This window comes from Drosophila ananassae, chromosome 3L (genome assembly GCF_017639315.1).
Source record: "Drosophila ananassae strain 14024-0371.13 chromosome 3L, ASM1763931v2, whole genome shotgun sequence".
Classification (NCBI taxonomy): Eukaryota; Metazoa; Arthropoda; class Insecta; order Diptera; family Drosophilidae; genus Drosophila; species Drosophila ananassae.
Window position 1 is genome coordinate 16,952,983 of NC_057929.1, and position 14,558 is coordinate 16,967,540.

Below are 14,558 nucleotides of genomic sequence, written 5' to 3' on the forward strand. Positions count from 1 at the left end.
AGCCTACGAACCCCTTTTTTGGGGAAAAGGGTATTATGGATAATATTTTTTTTCTTTGTTTTTTTTTTTTGTTTTCCATTTTTTCAATTAGCAAAAAGAACTTATGTTTAGGTACGCCTTAGGTCTAGCAATATTATTGAATCGTTTGAAAGCCCAACACCCGAAAGTATGCTACGCCCGAGCGGTTAAGTACGATCGCCCGCCGAAAAGTAGGCAGCGCCCCGTCGACTCCTGCGACTGCCCTTGCGGACCAGTTGCTGGACAGCCTGCGCCGCCGCCAAAAAACTCCGTTCCCCGCCGCCGAAGCGGCTTGGCCAGTCCTAGGATTCGTAGAGCAACCGCTGATAGTGTGGTAGCACCTCATGCCGATGGACATGGAGACTGAATTCCAGCGCCACCAGCACTGCAAACTCCGAGGATATCAGCTCTTTGCGATTCAGCCGGAACACACTCTCCGTCTTCTCGATGAGGCTCTTGAGGGCCTCGCCCTTAACGTCGTTCATCTTGGCGCTGAGCAGCAGACAGGCGCCGGCGCACAGCTTGCGGTTGCTCTTGTTGATCAGGTTGGCCAGGATGAGCTTCTCGAAGTACACGTACGCCTGAGAGATGGTCACCAGGTCGATGCGCGAGTCCAGCTTGTTAATACGACGCATTTCTCGCTTGATGCTAGAAGAAATAATTTAATAATTAGTTTTAAGAATAAATATATTAAATATTCTAAGTCACCTCCTCAGCTTGCTCAACGTGAGCTGTATGGTGGGGAACTTTTCACGGAACTTGTCGTTCAGTTCCTTCTTCAGATCCGAAGGACGCACATAATCGATCACGGAGGTCATGTACGAGGTGAAGGTGAGCAGAGTGCGATGCTTGCCGGCAATTAGTTCAGGATCATCCAAGATGCTGGCGGAGTACTAATAAGATAACAGAAATATGAAATTAATATTCATTTTTAGAAATAGAAAAGAAGAACCTACCGCTTGACCCCTCGTTGAATCTCCCAGGATAACACTCTCTATGTCCATATCTAGCTTCAAGTCTGGAGTAGGACTTGCAGCACTATTCCGGTTATTGTTCTCATACGTAAAGCACCTAAGGAGTGTTGGAGATAATATTTAATATACTTTCAATAATTGTATCTCAGAAATTTTAGAGTAAAGCGTGAGAAGGCGGGTTGGGGTTAGTTGAAGCATCATCGTTGTTCGTTGGATGTGTGTGAAGTTGAGTGGGAGAGAGTGTGTGTGTTGTGGGATATGTGAGATATTGGTTAGTGGACTAAAAGCTTTATATATTTATTCTTTTTTTTTTATGTTTGCAACCAACCACGCTATGGATCTGAGTCTCAGTCGGAATCCATAGCGCGATTGACAGTAAATTATTTTGTCTTATTAGCTGTTTTTAAATTTACCATTTGCCTTGACGTTTGGTTATGGTTTTTGTGCTGAAACGAAGTAGTGCAAAGCGTTAAATGAATTAGCAAAAGTTAATGCCACATAATGTATTAAGGTATTTTGTATTTTGGGTCAACTATTACCGAACCAAAACAATGATAATAACTCAAAATCATATTACTACGAGTAGTATCTTCTGCCTACCAAGCAAATAAGCCGTATCTTACGATTTCTGTGTTATATAAAAGCCAAGAAATGTGCTGACCTAAAGATACTCTATTCGAAGATACTAATTGTTGGGTAATTATCGCAAGCCGCGGCTCTTGATGAGTCAGATTGGCATTCTGTTTGGTCAGCCAACTGGCCCCCAGAACAAGCTAGGCTCTCCAATTACCAGGTAATACGAGGAGCTAACAATGAAGCTTTATGTAAACACTTCGGCTTCGAATATCTGATTACAGTAGTATATTATAAACTTCCATAATACTCTCCATTAAGAGTCAAGTTATATATTAGAAATCGTTCGGTTATGAGATCTTAATGAATGATTCAAATGGCACATAATGGTCATAATGGATCTGGCTGAATGGGTAGTACAAAATGATACGAAATAGGTTCCGAATACGAAGACAAAGACAAATCCGACACCAACCTTGCAATGCCGTGGTTCTTGAGGGCGGCTGTACTCGTAATCTCCATTTGGTTCTCGAAGATGGAAGGATTTGTGGAAGCATTGCCGTGCTTCTTGCGTTCTTTCTCATACTGACGCGATGGTATCAGCAGGTGGCCATAGGATATATCCTGCAGGATGTAAAAAGTTGATTAAGAAAGGGTTTCCACTTTCAAGTTTCAAAAAGTAGACTCACCTGACCACTTTCCGCCTTTTGGATGCCCAACAAATCGAAAGGATCAAAGGGGGCATCGTTGATAGAGCTCAAGGGGCGTGAAGTGGAAGGATTCCGGCGACGACGATCCTCCTTCCGGAACTCGGCCCTAGAACAGAGAGTATTAGATATTATTTGCTTGTAAAGCCAGAGTATAACTCATCTTACCTTCCATTCTTGCCCTTGTAGTACGGCAATGCGGAGAAAATGAAAAAGGGCACTTTGCGAGACACTAAGACCATCCGCTCATCCCTGCCCTGACCCAATCCCAGTCCCTGGACTCCAGTTCCGCGTCTGCCATCACTGATCTGCACCGACTTGCTCAGGCTGTTCCGGAAACTGCCCGCAAAGTTGCCCGCCGGCGTCAGGCTCTCCGTGCTGCTGTCATCCGTAATGTGGCTGACACTCGATCCGCTCAGCACATAAGTACGCTTCAGGCCGCCTCCAACGGCGATGCTCGAATTGGAGCCCGCCCGCATTCCGGGCGCCGTGTTCAAACGGGCCCGCCTCTCCGGCAGCAGGTTCTGGTCGCTGGCCCCATTGCTAAAGGTTCTGTGGAAGGTACGAGCACAAAGACCAGAGATCAGTTAGAATCAAAACGATCTAAGGAGCAACAGGCGCTCAAAGATTCAAGTAGCGTGAAAAACACGCGCCGAGCGATACAAAAACGCGTTGGGCTGAACCTTGAAGGCTGCTTTTTTGATTTTTTTTCGCCTCTTAGTTGTTGCTTTTTTCGAAATACGTTTATTTCGGTGGTATTTATAAATTCAATGACAAATGCGAGCGAAGAGCCAGCCAAATGATGAGGTTTTAGCTACTTTTGGTTAGAGTTTCAGGTTCGAAACTCTATCAGATAATAGCTTATTTTTTTTTTTTTTTTAAATTTATTTGTATTAAAATGTTAATATAATTAAAATCTTTGCAGTACTAGTACTGGGTATCAAGTACTATTTTTATAATTACCAAACATTTATCTATAAGGTCTCTCATCTGCTACTTTTGGTTAAAGTTTCATGTTCGAAACTTAATCAAAATATATATTTTTTTAATATTTATTTTTATTACAATTTAAATAAAATTAAACACTAAGCAGTACTAGTACCGGGTATCAAGTACTATTTTTATAATTCATAAAAGCATCTATCTATAAGGTCTCTCATCTGCCATTTTGGGTTAAAGTTGCATTTTCGAAACTAAATTGAAAAATATTTTTTTAATATAATTAATTCTATCCATGGTACTGACTATTTTTATAATTTCTAAAAATCTTTCTATAAGTTCTCAAGTTCGAAAATTAATCAAAAAATATGTGTTTTTTTTTAATTTTATTTATAAAGCAGTTAAATATTAAGCAGTACAGTACCTGGGTATCAATAACTATTTTTTGATTATTCCAAAACTAATAGTTAAATAATTTGTTTTAACATTTTTTTTTTAAATTATAATATATTATATACATATAAAATAATAATGTATAATATAATTAATTTTAAACGTAGTACTGTAATACTAAAGTACTATTTTTATAATTCCTAAACATCTATCTATAATTTCCCTATTTTTTTTTTTCTAAAAACCAAGCTATTTTTGGAAGTGCCACCCCCATCCCTTGGCTGCCCAGCGGGAGGCCTCGTCACACCCCTCATGCAATGATCGATATTTTCACAGGGCACCAGAGCCGAGAAAAAGTCACCAGCACCGACTGCTACCACTCCAAGATTTTCCATTTGTGCGTATACGGCGGGGTCTAAGGGCGATCAAAACCGAGTGTGTGTCTGCCTTATCGCTTGTGCTGTTGGGCTGTTGTGCTGTGTGTGTTTGTGGTTGTTTTGTGTATTTTTGGAAATCAAACACAAAAACACACAAACATATGGAAGATGAAGGGCAAGCAGCCAGCAGTGAGCAGTCAGCCCAAGACAACAAATACAAATACGAGAAAAGCAGCATAAAATAGTCAATTAGCCAAGTGAAGTCGACGTCTCTGTGGTGGCTGAGCGCCTGGCCGATTACCTTGGGATAATTGGTCTAGGTCGAGGTTAAAACCGGAAAACTCACAAAGTGTGTGTGTGTGAGGGTGGGGGTAATCCTCGAGGTGACGATTTTGCGTTAATTAGTCGGACAAAGTGCAACCAGAGCCCCCAGTTGCCCCACTCTCTCTGAGTATTATTATGATGGAGGTGGTGGCGGCGCCTAGGCTGCCATAACCCGTTAATTAGTTGGAGCATTCTAACAGGCTCGCAGAGAACCGAAGCCAGAAGCTATTTTTACGTCCTAACCATTGTTGGAGGGGGAGGGGGCAGCAGCAGCAGCAGCAGCTGAAGAAGAAGAAGCAGCTACCAAGACTCCAAAATAAATGCGTTTGTTGCCTATGCCCCACTATATATATATGTATATATGTGTGTGTGTGTTTTTTTGTTTGTGTGAAAAAGGGCCGGGCAAACATTTACTTTCATGCGTTTGTTTTTGTTGCTTTTCCGTTCGTTGGTCTCTTATTGACTCGCTAATGAGCGTGATAGAGATGGAGTTTGCTTTCAGACATGTGTATGTGCGTGATAAGAGATAACAAGCGTGCGTGAGGGAAAGAGATAAGGGGCTGCACCCAAAAAAATAACAATGCAAGTGTGAGTGTTTTGTATTTCGGAGTTTTTTTTTTCCTATTTTCTATATCTTTTTGGGGGAAACTACATCCAAACGTAGCTGAGCTCCTGTGATAAAATAAACAATATTCAAATTCTTTCAATAACTTTGATGGATTTACAAAAATTCCTCTAAAAAAGTGTTGGAAAAGTGTGATACAATGCTAATTAAAGCAAGCAAAAACAAATTAACAAAAATTCCTCTAAAAAAGTGTTGGAAAACATGCAAGTTTGGCAGAAAAGTGTGATAAAATGCAAATTAAAGCAAGTTTTAAATAAATTCACAAAAGTTCCTCCTCTAATAAGTGTTGAAAAACTTTGCAAGTTTGGCAGAAAAGTGTGATAAAACACCCTTGAAACATGTTTTTTGATAACGAGACTTTAATAATAAACCCTTCTTATCAGCCCAGTAATTACAAAAGAAAACAGCCTTGTTCTAATTTTTATTTCCTTTTCTTGAGAAACCTACAAGATACTTTTGCCAGCTGTGATTTTGAGAGGTAGTCTATCTCTTTGATTCGCAAATATTGACCAAAAAAAACCTGCTACTAAACGCCTAAGTAAATAAATATGTATACTTTTCGCGTCTGCACACGAGAGCAAGCAAATAAATCGAAAATATTTTAATTGCGCTACCACCCCTCTCTCCCAGGCCGCCCCAAAACCCATCTCAGATCGTGTCAGAAAGCTTTCAAGACTAAACACTAGTGTGTGTAGTGTAGTGTGTTTATGTTTGTGTGTGGCAATCAAATCAACTGAGTCAATTTTGCTTTTATCAGCTGAACTGAACTGGCTTTTGTCATTGTTTATTGTTGTTTTTGCTGTTATCATCGTGGTCTATAAGCAAACAGATGTTAATGGAAGCCAACTCGTTTATATAACTTCCCATACCCATTTGAATAGATCACGTGCCCGGGGGCTTTTAAGTGGCCCATCAAAACAAATCAGAGAATCAATTGAAAAGTGAATAAATGAAATGTTACAGGAGCAATAGGTCTAAAAAAAACATTGTAAAATTATTAAGAGTCTAGGTTTCAGATCCCCTATAATATTTGGCGGAATGACGCACTTGGGGCCTTTTAATCAATCGAGCTTATTGCTCCCCTCACTTCGATCTCTCGATAACGGCCACAGTCCACCTTTGAAACAAAAAGCTGGCAGTGGAAAGCGGCAAACCAGCAAAAACAATAAATATAACAATAACAATAATCATGTTAGGAATAAAAGAATAAAACGCTGGTAAACAAACACCAAAAACAAAGGGGAATATCGAAAAACGGCCTCCAGCTACGGCTACGGCTACTCTTGTTTACACTTTTAGGCCCGAAAGCAATTACATAAGGCCATAATGTGTATTGGAAGGCTGGTCTACATTTCGCAATTAATTATTTGTTTGCTATGAAATGCTTTTGTTATTCGTTAGAAATATGCAGCGATTCTCTCAACTTTGCTATTTATGAAATCCACACTTCTTCCCCACAATCACAAAAGTCACAAAACAACTTGAGGGGGACTTAAATAAAATAGAAACAATAAATAAAACAAGAAAGGTAAGCTTACTTGAAGTGGGAGTAAGCTAAAGCTTATATACTCTTTTAGTTTATATTTTTTTATTTTTTCAGAAGTCAGAAGAATTGGGAGAAGAAGACGCATTCTAACGTCTTCCAAACTCTATCTATTCTCGGGTTCGACTTCTAACATCTACCTAAGAGAAAATAACTTTTTTCGCTTTTTTGTTGTCTTTTTTGAGATTTTGCTCTCTTATTTATTTTCCAAATCATGCCTGACTTGAAAAGCCCTTTAAAAGATCAGTTAACCGAATACTTTCTTTTTAAAAATGAAATCAAAAGTCAATATATTTAAAATATTAGATATTTTACCCGAAAGTTGCTACTGTTTTTAATTTTTATCTAGTCAACGTATTCTTTGATAGTTAAAATAAATATGCCATTTTGTTTTGAATTAAATACATAATCTTAAAAAGAATACATAATAGAAAAAAAAGACGTTAAGATTTACTTTCGCGTTTATGAGTTGCGAGCTCTTAAACATAAAATTTTGAACATATGTATTCTATAGTCCTCCAATTTAAAAAATGTTTCAACTTGATCCTAACTACAAACTGAAACTGAAAAATTCAAATGCTAAAAAATGAGAAGAATCTATTTATTGTATTTTTTATTGTATATTTATTGTATTATCTATTGTATTTTCTCCTCTTTTTAATCAATATTTCTTTCTAGTATATATTAATATTTTTTTAGCATCCTTTTGACCAAAACTAGAATACCCTTTGCCAGGGTATAACAATAAAATATATACATATGAAAACCCAACCAATCCGCTTTTGGCCGCTTTTTATAGCCGAATATAGTAGTGGCGAAAGCCACTGAAGCGGCAGACACAAAATTAATGAAAAATGGCCAGATATGATGGTCGGAAATCTGTATTGTTGGTCTAGACGAGCTCATATAGTCCAAACATATATGTCATCTATGCAAATAAAGTCGCAATTGTTGGCACGATAAGTGGCTTTGTTTTTTCATCCAACAAAGAAGTTGCAATAAATATACAATTGTGTTGGAAGAGTGGATTAGCGTGCGTGTGACTGTGGCATGTTTTTATCATCGTGGAGCTTATCGTGCCCCTCCTGATAGACAAGCGTGTAAAATGGAGCTTTACGGCAGTGTCTGTGTTGATTTTTCGCAATCCTTTCAAGACACACCCAACAAGTTAAACCAGCAGGGAGTTCTAGGGTTGCATTTTCTGAAGAAAAAAAAGTGCAAAACTGCATCCTGCAACTATTCGTACTACTGACACACATATCCTTCCGTCCTGTTTGGCCAAATCAACCCTTTTGCGGCACGACCTTGAACGCCTGTTTGTGAGGTTTCAGGATTAGAACCTTTCGCACAAGTAGTTGGATCACATCTCAGTATGTATAGTTTTGCGAAAACAAGAACGAGGGAAACCGGTTCTTATTACGTCGTCGATTGCATAAAACTCCGAGTCCAAGGTTACCCAGTTTTTGGACCCAAACAGGGGATGGGGGGTTCGGACAGGTTTGCAGCCTCGACATTGACATTGTCCTTGCCCCAGAGCAGGGAGGATGAATGGCAGGAAAGCTCGAACAGCTCAAGTTCAATGTCAAGCTTTGCCGGCGGCTTGCCCCTCTCAGTGGCACGGGCATTAAATCAAATTAAGTGGCATGACGCAACCTCTGTGGAAAAAAGGAAGCCGGCCCCTCCTCTCTTTCATGGAGGGATAAAAAAAATTGTTTACGTTTTCGTTAAAGTTTTTCTGTCCATTCTTCTCGGTTCTCTGCCATTCATTTGGGGGAACCAACTCCACGGCTCAGGTTTCAAAACAAAAACTGGACTGGAGTGGTTTGTTTTGGTTTTCGAATTGCGTCGCAATTTGTTTTCATCCGGCCCTTGGCGGGGGATTCGAGCATGCGCAGCACTTTGTGGCAGGAATCTCTCCCGTATCCGTATCGCATAACAAAATATTTGGCATTGCAACAATTTGCCTACTGAGGAGGAGGAGGATGTGCTGACTCTTGCTGCTCCATTCCGGAGCGGAAATAGTTAAGTAATATTAGAATTGTGGGTATGACAATGTTGGAATTCCCTTGTTTACAAAATGCTGAAGTTTCAAAGTTTGCTATTTTGTCAGAGAAACATTAGATTTGTGGGTAAATTACTTTGTGGGGATACCACTTAGAGGCTTGAGTTTCAATAGAATTTTATAGTTTTTTGATGACTTTTCTTCTTTGTTCTGTGAGACAGACTATAGCTTTGAAAAATGACTTGAAAAATAGAGAACTATAAGCCCATTATATCACCTGACATCAGTCACTAGTCGCCTTATCGATTTCTTAAATAATCTCACAAAAATACGATCAGTGCCACATGTTTTACCCCAAAGGAGATCGTCCGATATGGAATATCAAGATCTATTCAAAGCTATCTTATCAGGTGTCTTGCCTTATATATAATTGGCCATTCAGATCTGATAAGGTAACTAATTTGGCTTTCTTCTGGTGGTTAGCAAATTGGCCAACGGAAACATGATTTGCCAGAACAAATGCCCCTGACAGGCCGATGAAAAGCCAATTGGCCGGGCTCCAAGTGCATTTCGATGACAACAATAATAATGCATCAGGTCCCAGACCCTAGACCCAAAACGGGTTAGGCCACCAGTTGAGTGACACCCCAAATCCCCCCGAAAGAAATCGAAACCGAAATAAAACAAGTGGGCTGAGAGGAAAAACAAGAAAAAATGCCGAGACGTCAGCCGAGCGCGACTGAAAAATTGAAAATGCAAAGCTGCTCAGAAACAAGGTCAGTTTGTCAAAGCAACGAATGCAGCTGGCTAACGACTATCCGTGGGTTCAACGTAACTTGTTTTGGCATTGAGGTGAAAGCTCCTGGGGATGCACTCGCCTCGCCGAGAGCTTTTCGCGAAGAAATCGCGAAAGGAGGCCCCGCCGGAAGTTCAAGGAGGTTTACGTTCCATGCGATTTACGAGCGTTTTATTGGCGTTCTTGTTCGCTTTTTGCAGTTTGCGAATTGCGCAATTGTTGCGTGTACTTTGGCTAGGCTTTTGGCTATAGATAGATAATATCCATGATTCACTTGCCGCTTCAGACACTACAACACTCTAACAAAGCGATTGTAACGCTGACAGGTCATTTGAATGCGTGACACACCAGCGACGCCACAACAAAAGCTTCAGTTTGAGGGGGTAAATGGGTTTCACGGTTCAAGAATTAGACTTTTATCCATATAATATTTTTTAATAAATTGAAAAAAAATATATAACATTTTTAGATCAAACTTTATTATAAGAATGACATTTAACAAAGAGATTTCTGACTTCTAAAGTTTCTTTTTTTAAAAAAAAGGTAAAAAATTAAAAGAATTAAACATAAATACATCTTAGGTAAAGAATTTAAAGTAAATGGTTCCTTTGTGGTGTTAATTAATAATTAAAATACTTTGTTCTATAACTAGTTTATTGTATCTCGAAGATCTGTATGAAAATTCATCAAAATCAGTTGGTGTAACCGATTTGAAAATATTGTTTTTTGAAAAAAACCGACTAATAGAACTAAAAAAGAAGAGTTACTATTTATTTCGGTTATATCTTAGAAATTATTACTCCCAAAATCCCCAAAAAATATACTCGATTTCTTGCAGAAATGAAAAGGAAAAAATATATATTTTCTTATATTAATCAACTGCCTCCTTTTAAAAGACAGAGCGCGCTGGGGGCAGCGTGGCAATTGTTGTTTGAATTGGCTGGCTTTTTGCGGGGCACGCTCTCTAATTCACGTTAATTGAGCTGGCACACGTCGCTGAATGAATGAATCGAGCAGTTTAGCTCACCCCCCTTAAACAGTAGCTACAAATTTGAGGCTTATTTTTAGCATCAGCAGAGCAGCAACAGGCCCACTCTAATTATGACCAAGCAGGCGCCAAAAACGTGCAAAAATTGGAAACCCCTCGAAAAGAAAATGGTGGGGAAAATCTAGGGGACTTGGCAGTGTTTTATTTTCTTAAATATATCGAAAATAAAACAGTTTATAAATAAACCCTGCCAGTTGTTACTAAGTTCAGTTCATTGTTTCGGAATTCGCACGGATTTCTCAGTAGTATTTTCGATCGCTTTTGAGACTTTTGTAAGCAAATTAGAAACCAAGTGTCAATTGGCCGAAAGCCACAGCTTGTTGGCGGAAATCTCAATCAACTGGGGAGGCAGGTGGAAAATGGAGACCAATTATGACGACAAAATTAATTGAATTGAACTAGAATTCCGGGAGATCCAATCGTATGATTCATTCTTGGATATACGTCTTGGATGAGGAATATTTCTTTACAAAGAAAAGAATTTCCATTTTCAGGAAATGTACAAAAATTCTGACCACTTGACGTCAGTTGTCAATCAAGTGGGGGTTTTCTTCAGGTGTTTTGAGGATTTCTTCTTGGTTTTCTGATTAATTAAAAGATATGTTGGGTGTTTTTTCTTATATGTGGATTGGCGTCATAGAAAATTATGTATTTGCTTCCCACGCCCACAAGTTTCTATTTAAATTGGGGTATTTCTATTGAATAAGAGATACTTATTCAGATAAACCTAGAAGATAAAGATTCAGAAGCTTTGTGGTATAAGATACTTGAACTTATAGATAGTTAGATAGATAGATCAGGTAGATAGATAGTTAGATCGAAAGATAGACAGATAGATACATAGATAGATAGACACAAGTTTCTACTTTAATTATGGCATTTCTGTCGAGTAAAAGCTACTCTTTCAGATATACCTAGAAGATAAAGACTCAGAAGCTTTGTAGTGGAAGATAATAGAACATAAAAGATAGTTTATAGACCATATAGATAGATAGATAGTTTATAGACCATATATATAAATAGATGTATAAAAGTTTATATTTAAATTATGGCATTTCTATCTAAGAACTACCCTGTCATATATACCAAAAGATAAGGATAAACAAGCTATGTGATAGAAGATAATGGAAATTATACATAGTTTATAGACCTTATAGATAAATAGATAGAAAGATAGATGGATAAATAGTTAGATATATTGATAGATACAAGTACAAGCTACTCTTTCAGATATACCTAGAAGATAAAGATTCAGCAGCTTCTTAGTAGAAGATAAAATAAATTATATATAGTTTATAGATCATATAGAAAGAAAGATATTAAGATAGATAAATAGATACCTTATAGACCATAACCCCTGAAAATTCCACCACAATTCTTACGAATTTCAAATCTAATTTAATTTTATGAAGCCATAAAGTTTTATGAAATCACAATTAAATGATAAAAAAAAAAGATAATTTTTGTGACTCACCTTTCCCTTAGCGGTAATAGCTTTGCTCCCGCTCCTGCTCCTGCTCCTCCTCCGCCGGTGACGCCACCGCCGCTGCCCAGATTGGACACCTTGAGCGGTATCTTGACGCTGTCGGAATCGCTGCCACTCTCGGCACCCGATCCCCCACTGCCGGCGGTGCAGCCCCGTGCCTGCCGCTGTTGCAGCTGGTTCTGCTGCTTGCTGATCATATTGCCACTGCCCGGTGCCGGAGCACTTGCACCCTGATGGGTGGCCGGATGACGACCCGACGAGGTCGGTCGCTTTATGTTGCGTCGCTCAGCCGGCGCCGATTGGCCGGCTTTCGCTGGCAGGACATTCATCAGGTGGTGACCCATATTTTCAGTTTCACTAAAATGCCCGTCACCATCGCTGGCAGCGGCGGTGCCGGCTGTGGTGCAGTCCTCCAGGCTGAAGCCACCATCGATGCCCATATGGACATCGGCGCTGCAGAGGAGCGGCGAGCATGGAGCTCCTCCATTCTGCTGATGTTGTTGGTTTTGTTGATGATGTTGCTGCTGCTGCTGATGATGTTGTTGCTGCTGTTGTTGGTTCTGGTGGTGCGGATGCTGCTGCTGCTGCTGCCGCTTTTGGTGGTTGTGGTGCGTGGCCGAGTGGCTGCGCTGGTGGTGATGCTGCTGATAATGCGGATGATAGCCTCCTCCTGTGCCGAGTACCAGCGAGGTTGGATTCCTATTATGGTTGCTGCAGAGCAGGCTGCTGCCGAATGTTGCGCCAAATTTTGTGTCCCGGTGGGTGCCATCTAACGAGATATTCGATAGGAACGAGATCGCAGCCAGTCTGCGCCTGTGTCTCGTCTTGTTTAGCGAACTTGCCATTAGGCGATTAACCCTTTGAGTTACCAAGAAAGTTTAACCAAAGTGGTAGGTGGGTGGTGGTTGTCACACGAGTGTTGTTGTTGCTGTTGTGGTTTGGGTTTCAAAAGCAATCCCCCCGTCCGTCAAGTGGTGGAATGTGAAGTTGGCTTGCACTTTTCTGGAACAGTCTCTCTCTCTCTTTCTCTTTCTCCTTCCTTATTGCACTCACAAACAAATGGATTTTGTTTAAAAATTTTATTTATTTTTACTCTTTTTTTTAACTCTTTTTTTTTACTCTTTTAATTAAGTTTTTTAGTCTCTAAATTCTCCGACGAATTAAAAAACAAACTACTAATTCGCGCCATGATGACTGATTTTTTTTAACACTTTTTATTAACTTTAAAATTGAAAAATAAATTTAGATTTATGTTTTTTAAACACTTTTTTTTCGATTTTTTGAAGAATATGCGTTGTTGGCTGCAAGTAGAAACGGAAAAGAGGCAAAAAGTGAATCAATAAGTGTGGAAAAGCTGCTTTTTGGCCAAAAACCGAAGCTTTGGCAGGGTATTCGTGGGATACAGATGAAGTCTAAGTGGGTTGCCATGGCAGATGGATACTAATTTATCTGTTAGATACTTTTGCTTTAATATTTATTTGACTTATCAGAGCTGTTTCTTAAATAAATTATATTTTGAGAACAATTACTTATAACTAGTCTTAAATTAACTCTTTTTTTTATATTTTCTTTAAAAATAATCTGTGATTTTTTGCAAACTGTTCGTGGCAGCTGGAAAACTCTTCTTGGCCCAGAGACAAAGAAAGCTTTTGCTGCAAAAGCTGCACTTGAAGCGGCCCAAAGCTGTAGAGAGCCAGCTCTGGTCCCAGGCTCACTGTGTCACTCGGATGGCAGTCGGGGGCTGTAGGTGGTTGGAGGGAAACCGGCCTCTGATTTTCCTTCTCGAGGCGGCTTTAGGTCCTACTCTGTTTACATTAGAAGCCGCCCCGGCCCTCAGGGCCCTAATAAACCGGAAAAATTTCCGCTGCCAGGTCACAAGTGCGTGGAAAATTTTTGGGACTGGATATCAGCTGATCGAAGGGCACACCAGCAACAACAACAACAATAACAGCAAGCAAGGAGGCTGATTTTTCCGGGGGTTGGTTTTCCACTTCACCCGGAAAACTGAATCTAATTGGATTTTCTGGACCAATTGGAATTGCGGCCCAAACAAGTCTGAACCTGTCGCTTTCCCATAAAATTTTTTATTTTTTTTTTAATTTTAATTTAAAAAATGGAAAAAAATCAATGCAAAAATTTATTTATGACACACACACTGACACACTCACACCAGTGCAAAATGCGTATGACGTGTGCCGAACTGCTGCTTGTTCTTACCACTTAGGATATGCGTTTTTTAGCTGATTATTTAATTTTATTTATTAATTGATTTTCATTCTATGTTGAGAAATGTTTCAAGCGCGTCATATTGGGCTATTTTTAGGGGGCTCGCAACTAATTTCGAAAAAGACTTTGATTTTCGCCTCTTGGCTGCCAACTCGCCTGCGCCTCCACAGGCCCTCTCTCTCTCTTTCTCTCTTTTGCTTCTGTATCGGTCTTGGGTCTCGGTCGCACTCACGCAGCTGCCCCTTTCGTTGCGTAAATTATGCAAAATGCAGGCCAATTACGATATGTTTACAAAAAACTCCTTCACGGATCGGTGTTAGGTTGTTTGTCAATTATGCGAGCGCGGTACGTAGGCTGGGTGAAATTCGCGAACCAAATGAGAATCAGAAAATCCGCCGCAACGACGAAAACATCAGCAGACGGGCTTCCACAAAATTCACGAACGACTGACAGTGTGACCAGCTCGAATCAAAGTAATAGCTTAGTGGAAAATTACTTTCTTTAGTTATTATTTATTTATGTAATAA

General features: G+C 39.6%; 1 protein-coding gene across 2 annotated transcripts; it reads right to left on the bottom strand.

Annotated features, from left to right (window-relative positions):
* Positions 1-40: 40 nt before the first annotated feature.
* Positions 41-14,511, bottom strand: LOC6494033 (CDK5 and ABL1 enzyme substrate 1). 2 transcript variants are annotated; one of them, XM_001961073.4, is made up of 9 exons: positions 14,023-14,511; positions 11,794-13,106; positions 2,441-2,824; positions 2,255-2,381; positions 2,041-2,189; positions 1,406-1,438; positions 975-1,089; positions 727-911; positions 41-666 (listed from the first exon to the last, which is right to left on the bottom strand). In XM_001961073.4, exons 2-9 carry the CDS (start codon positions 12,648-12,650, stop codon positions 321-323), a joined length of 2,196 nt encoding a protein of 731 aa, XP_001961109.2. In that variant the 5' UTR covers positions 12,651-13,106; positions 14,023-14,511; the 3' UTR covers positions 41-320. The 2 variants fall into 2 exon arrangements, with proteins under 2 accessions (XP_001961109.2, XP_032306297.1); XM_032450406.2 differs by lacking the exon at positions 1,406-1,438.
* Between the last annotated feature and the right edge of the window lie 47 nt (positions 14,512-14,558).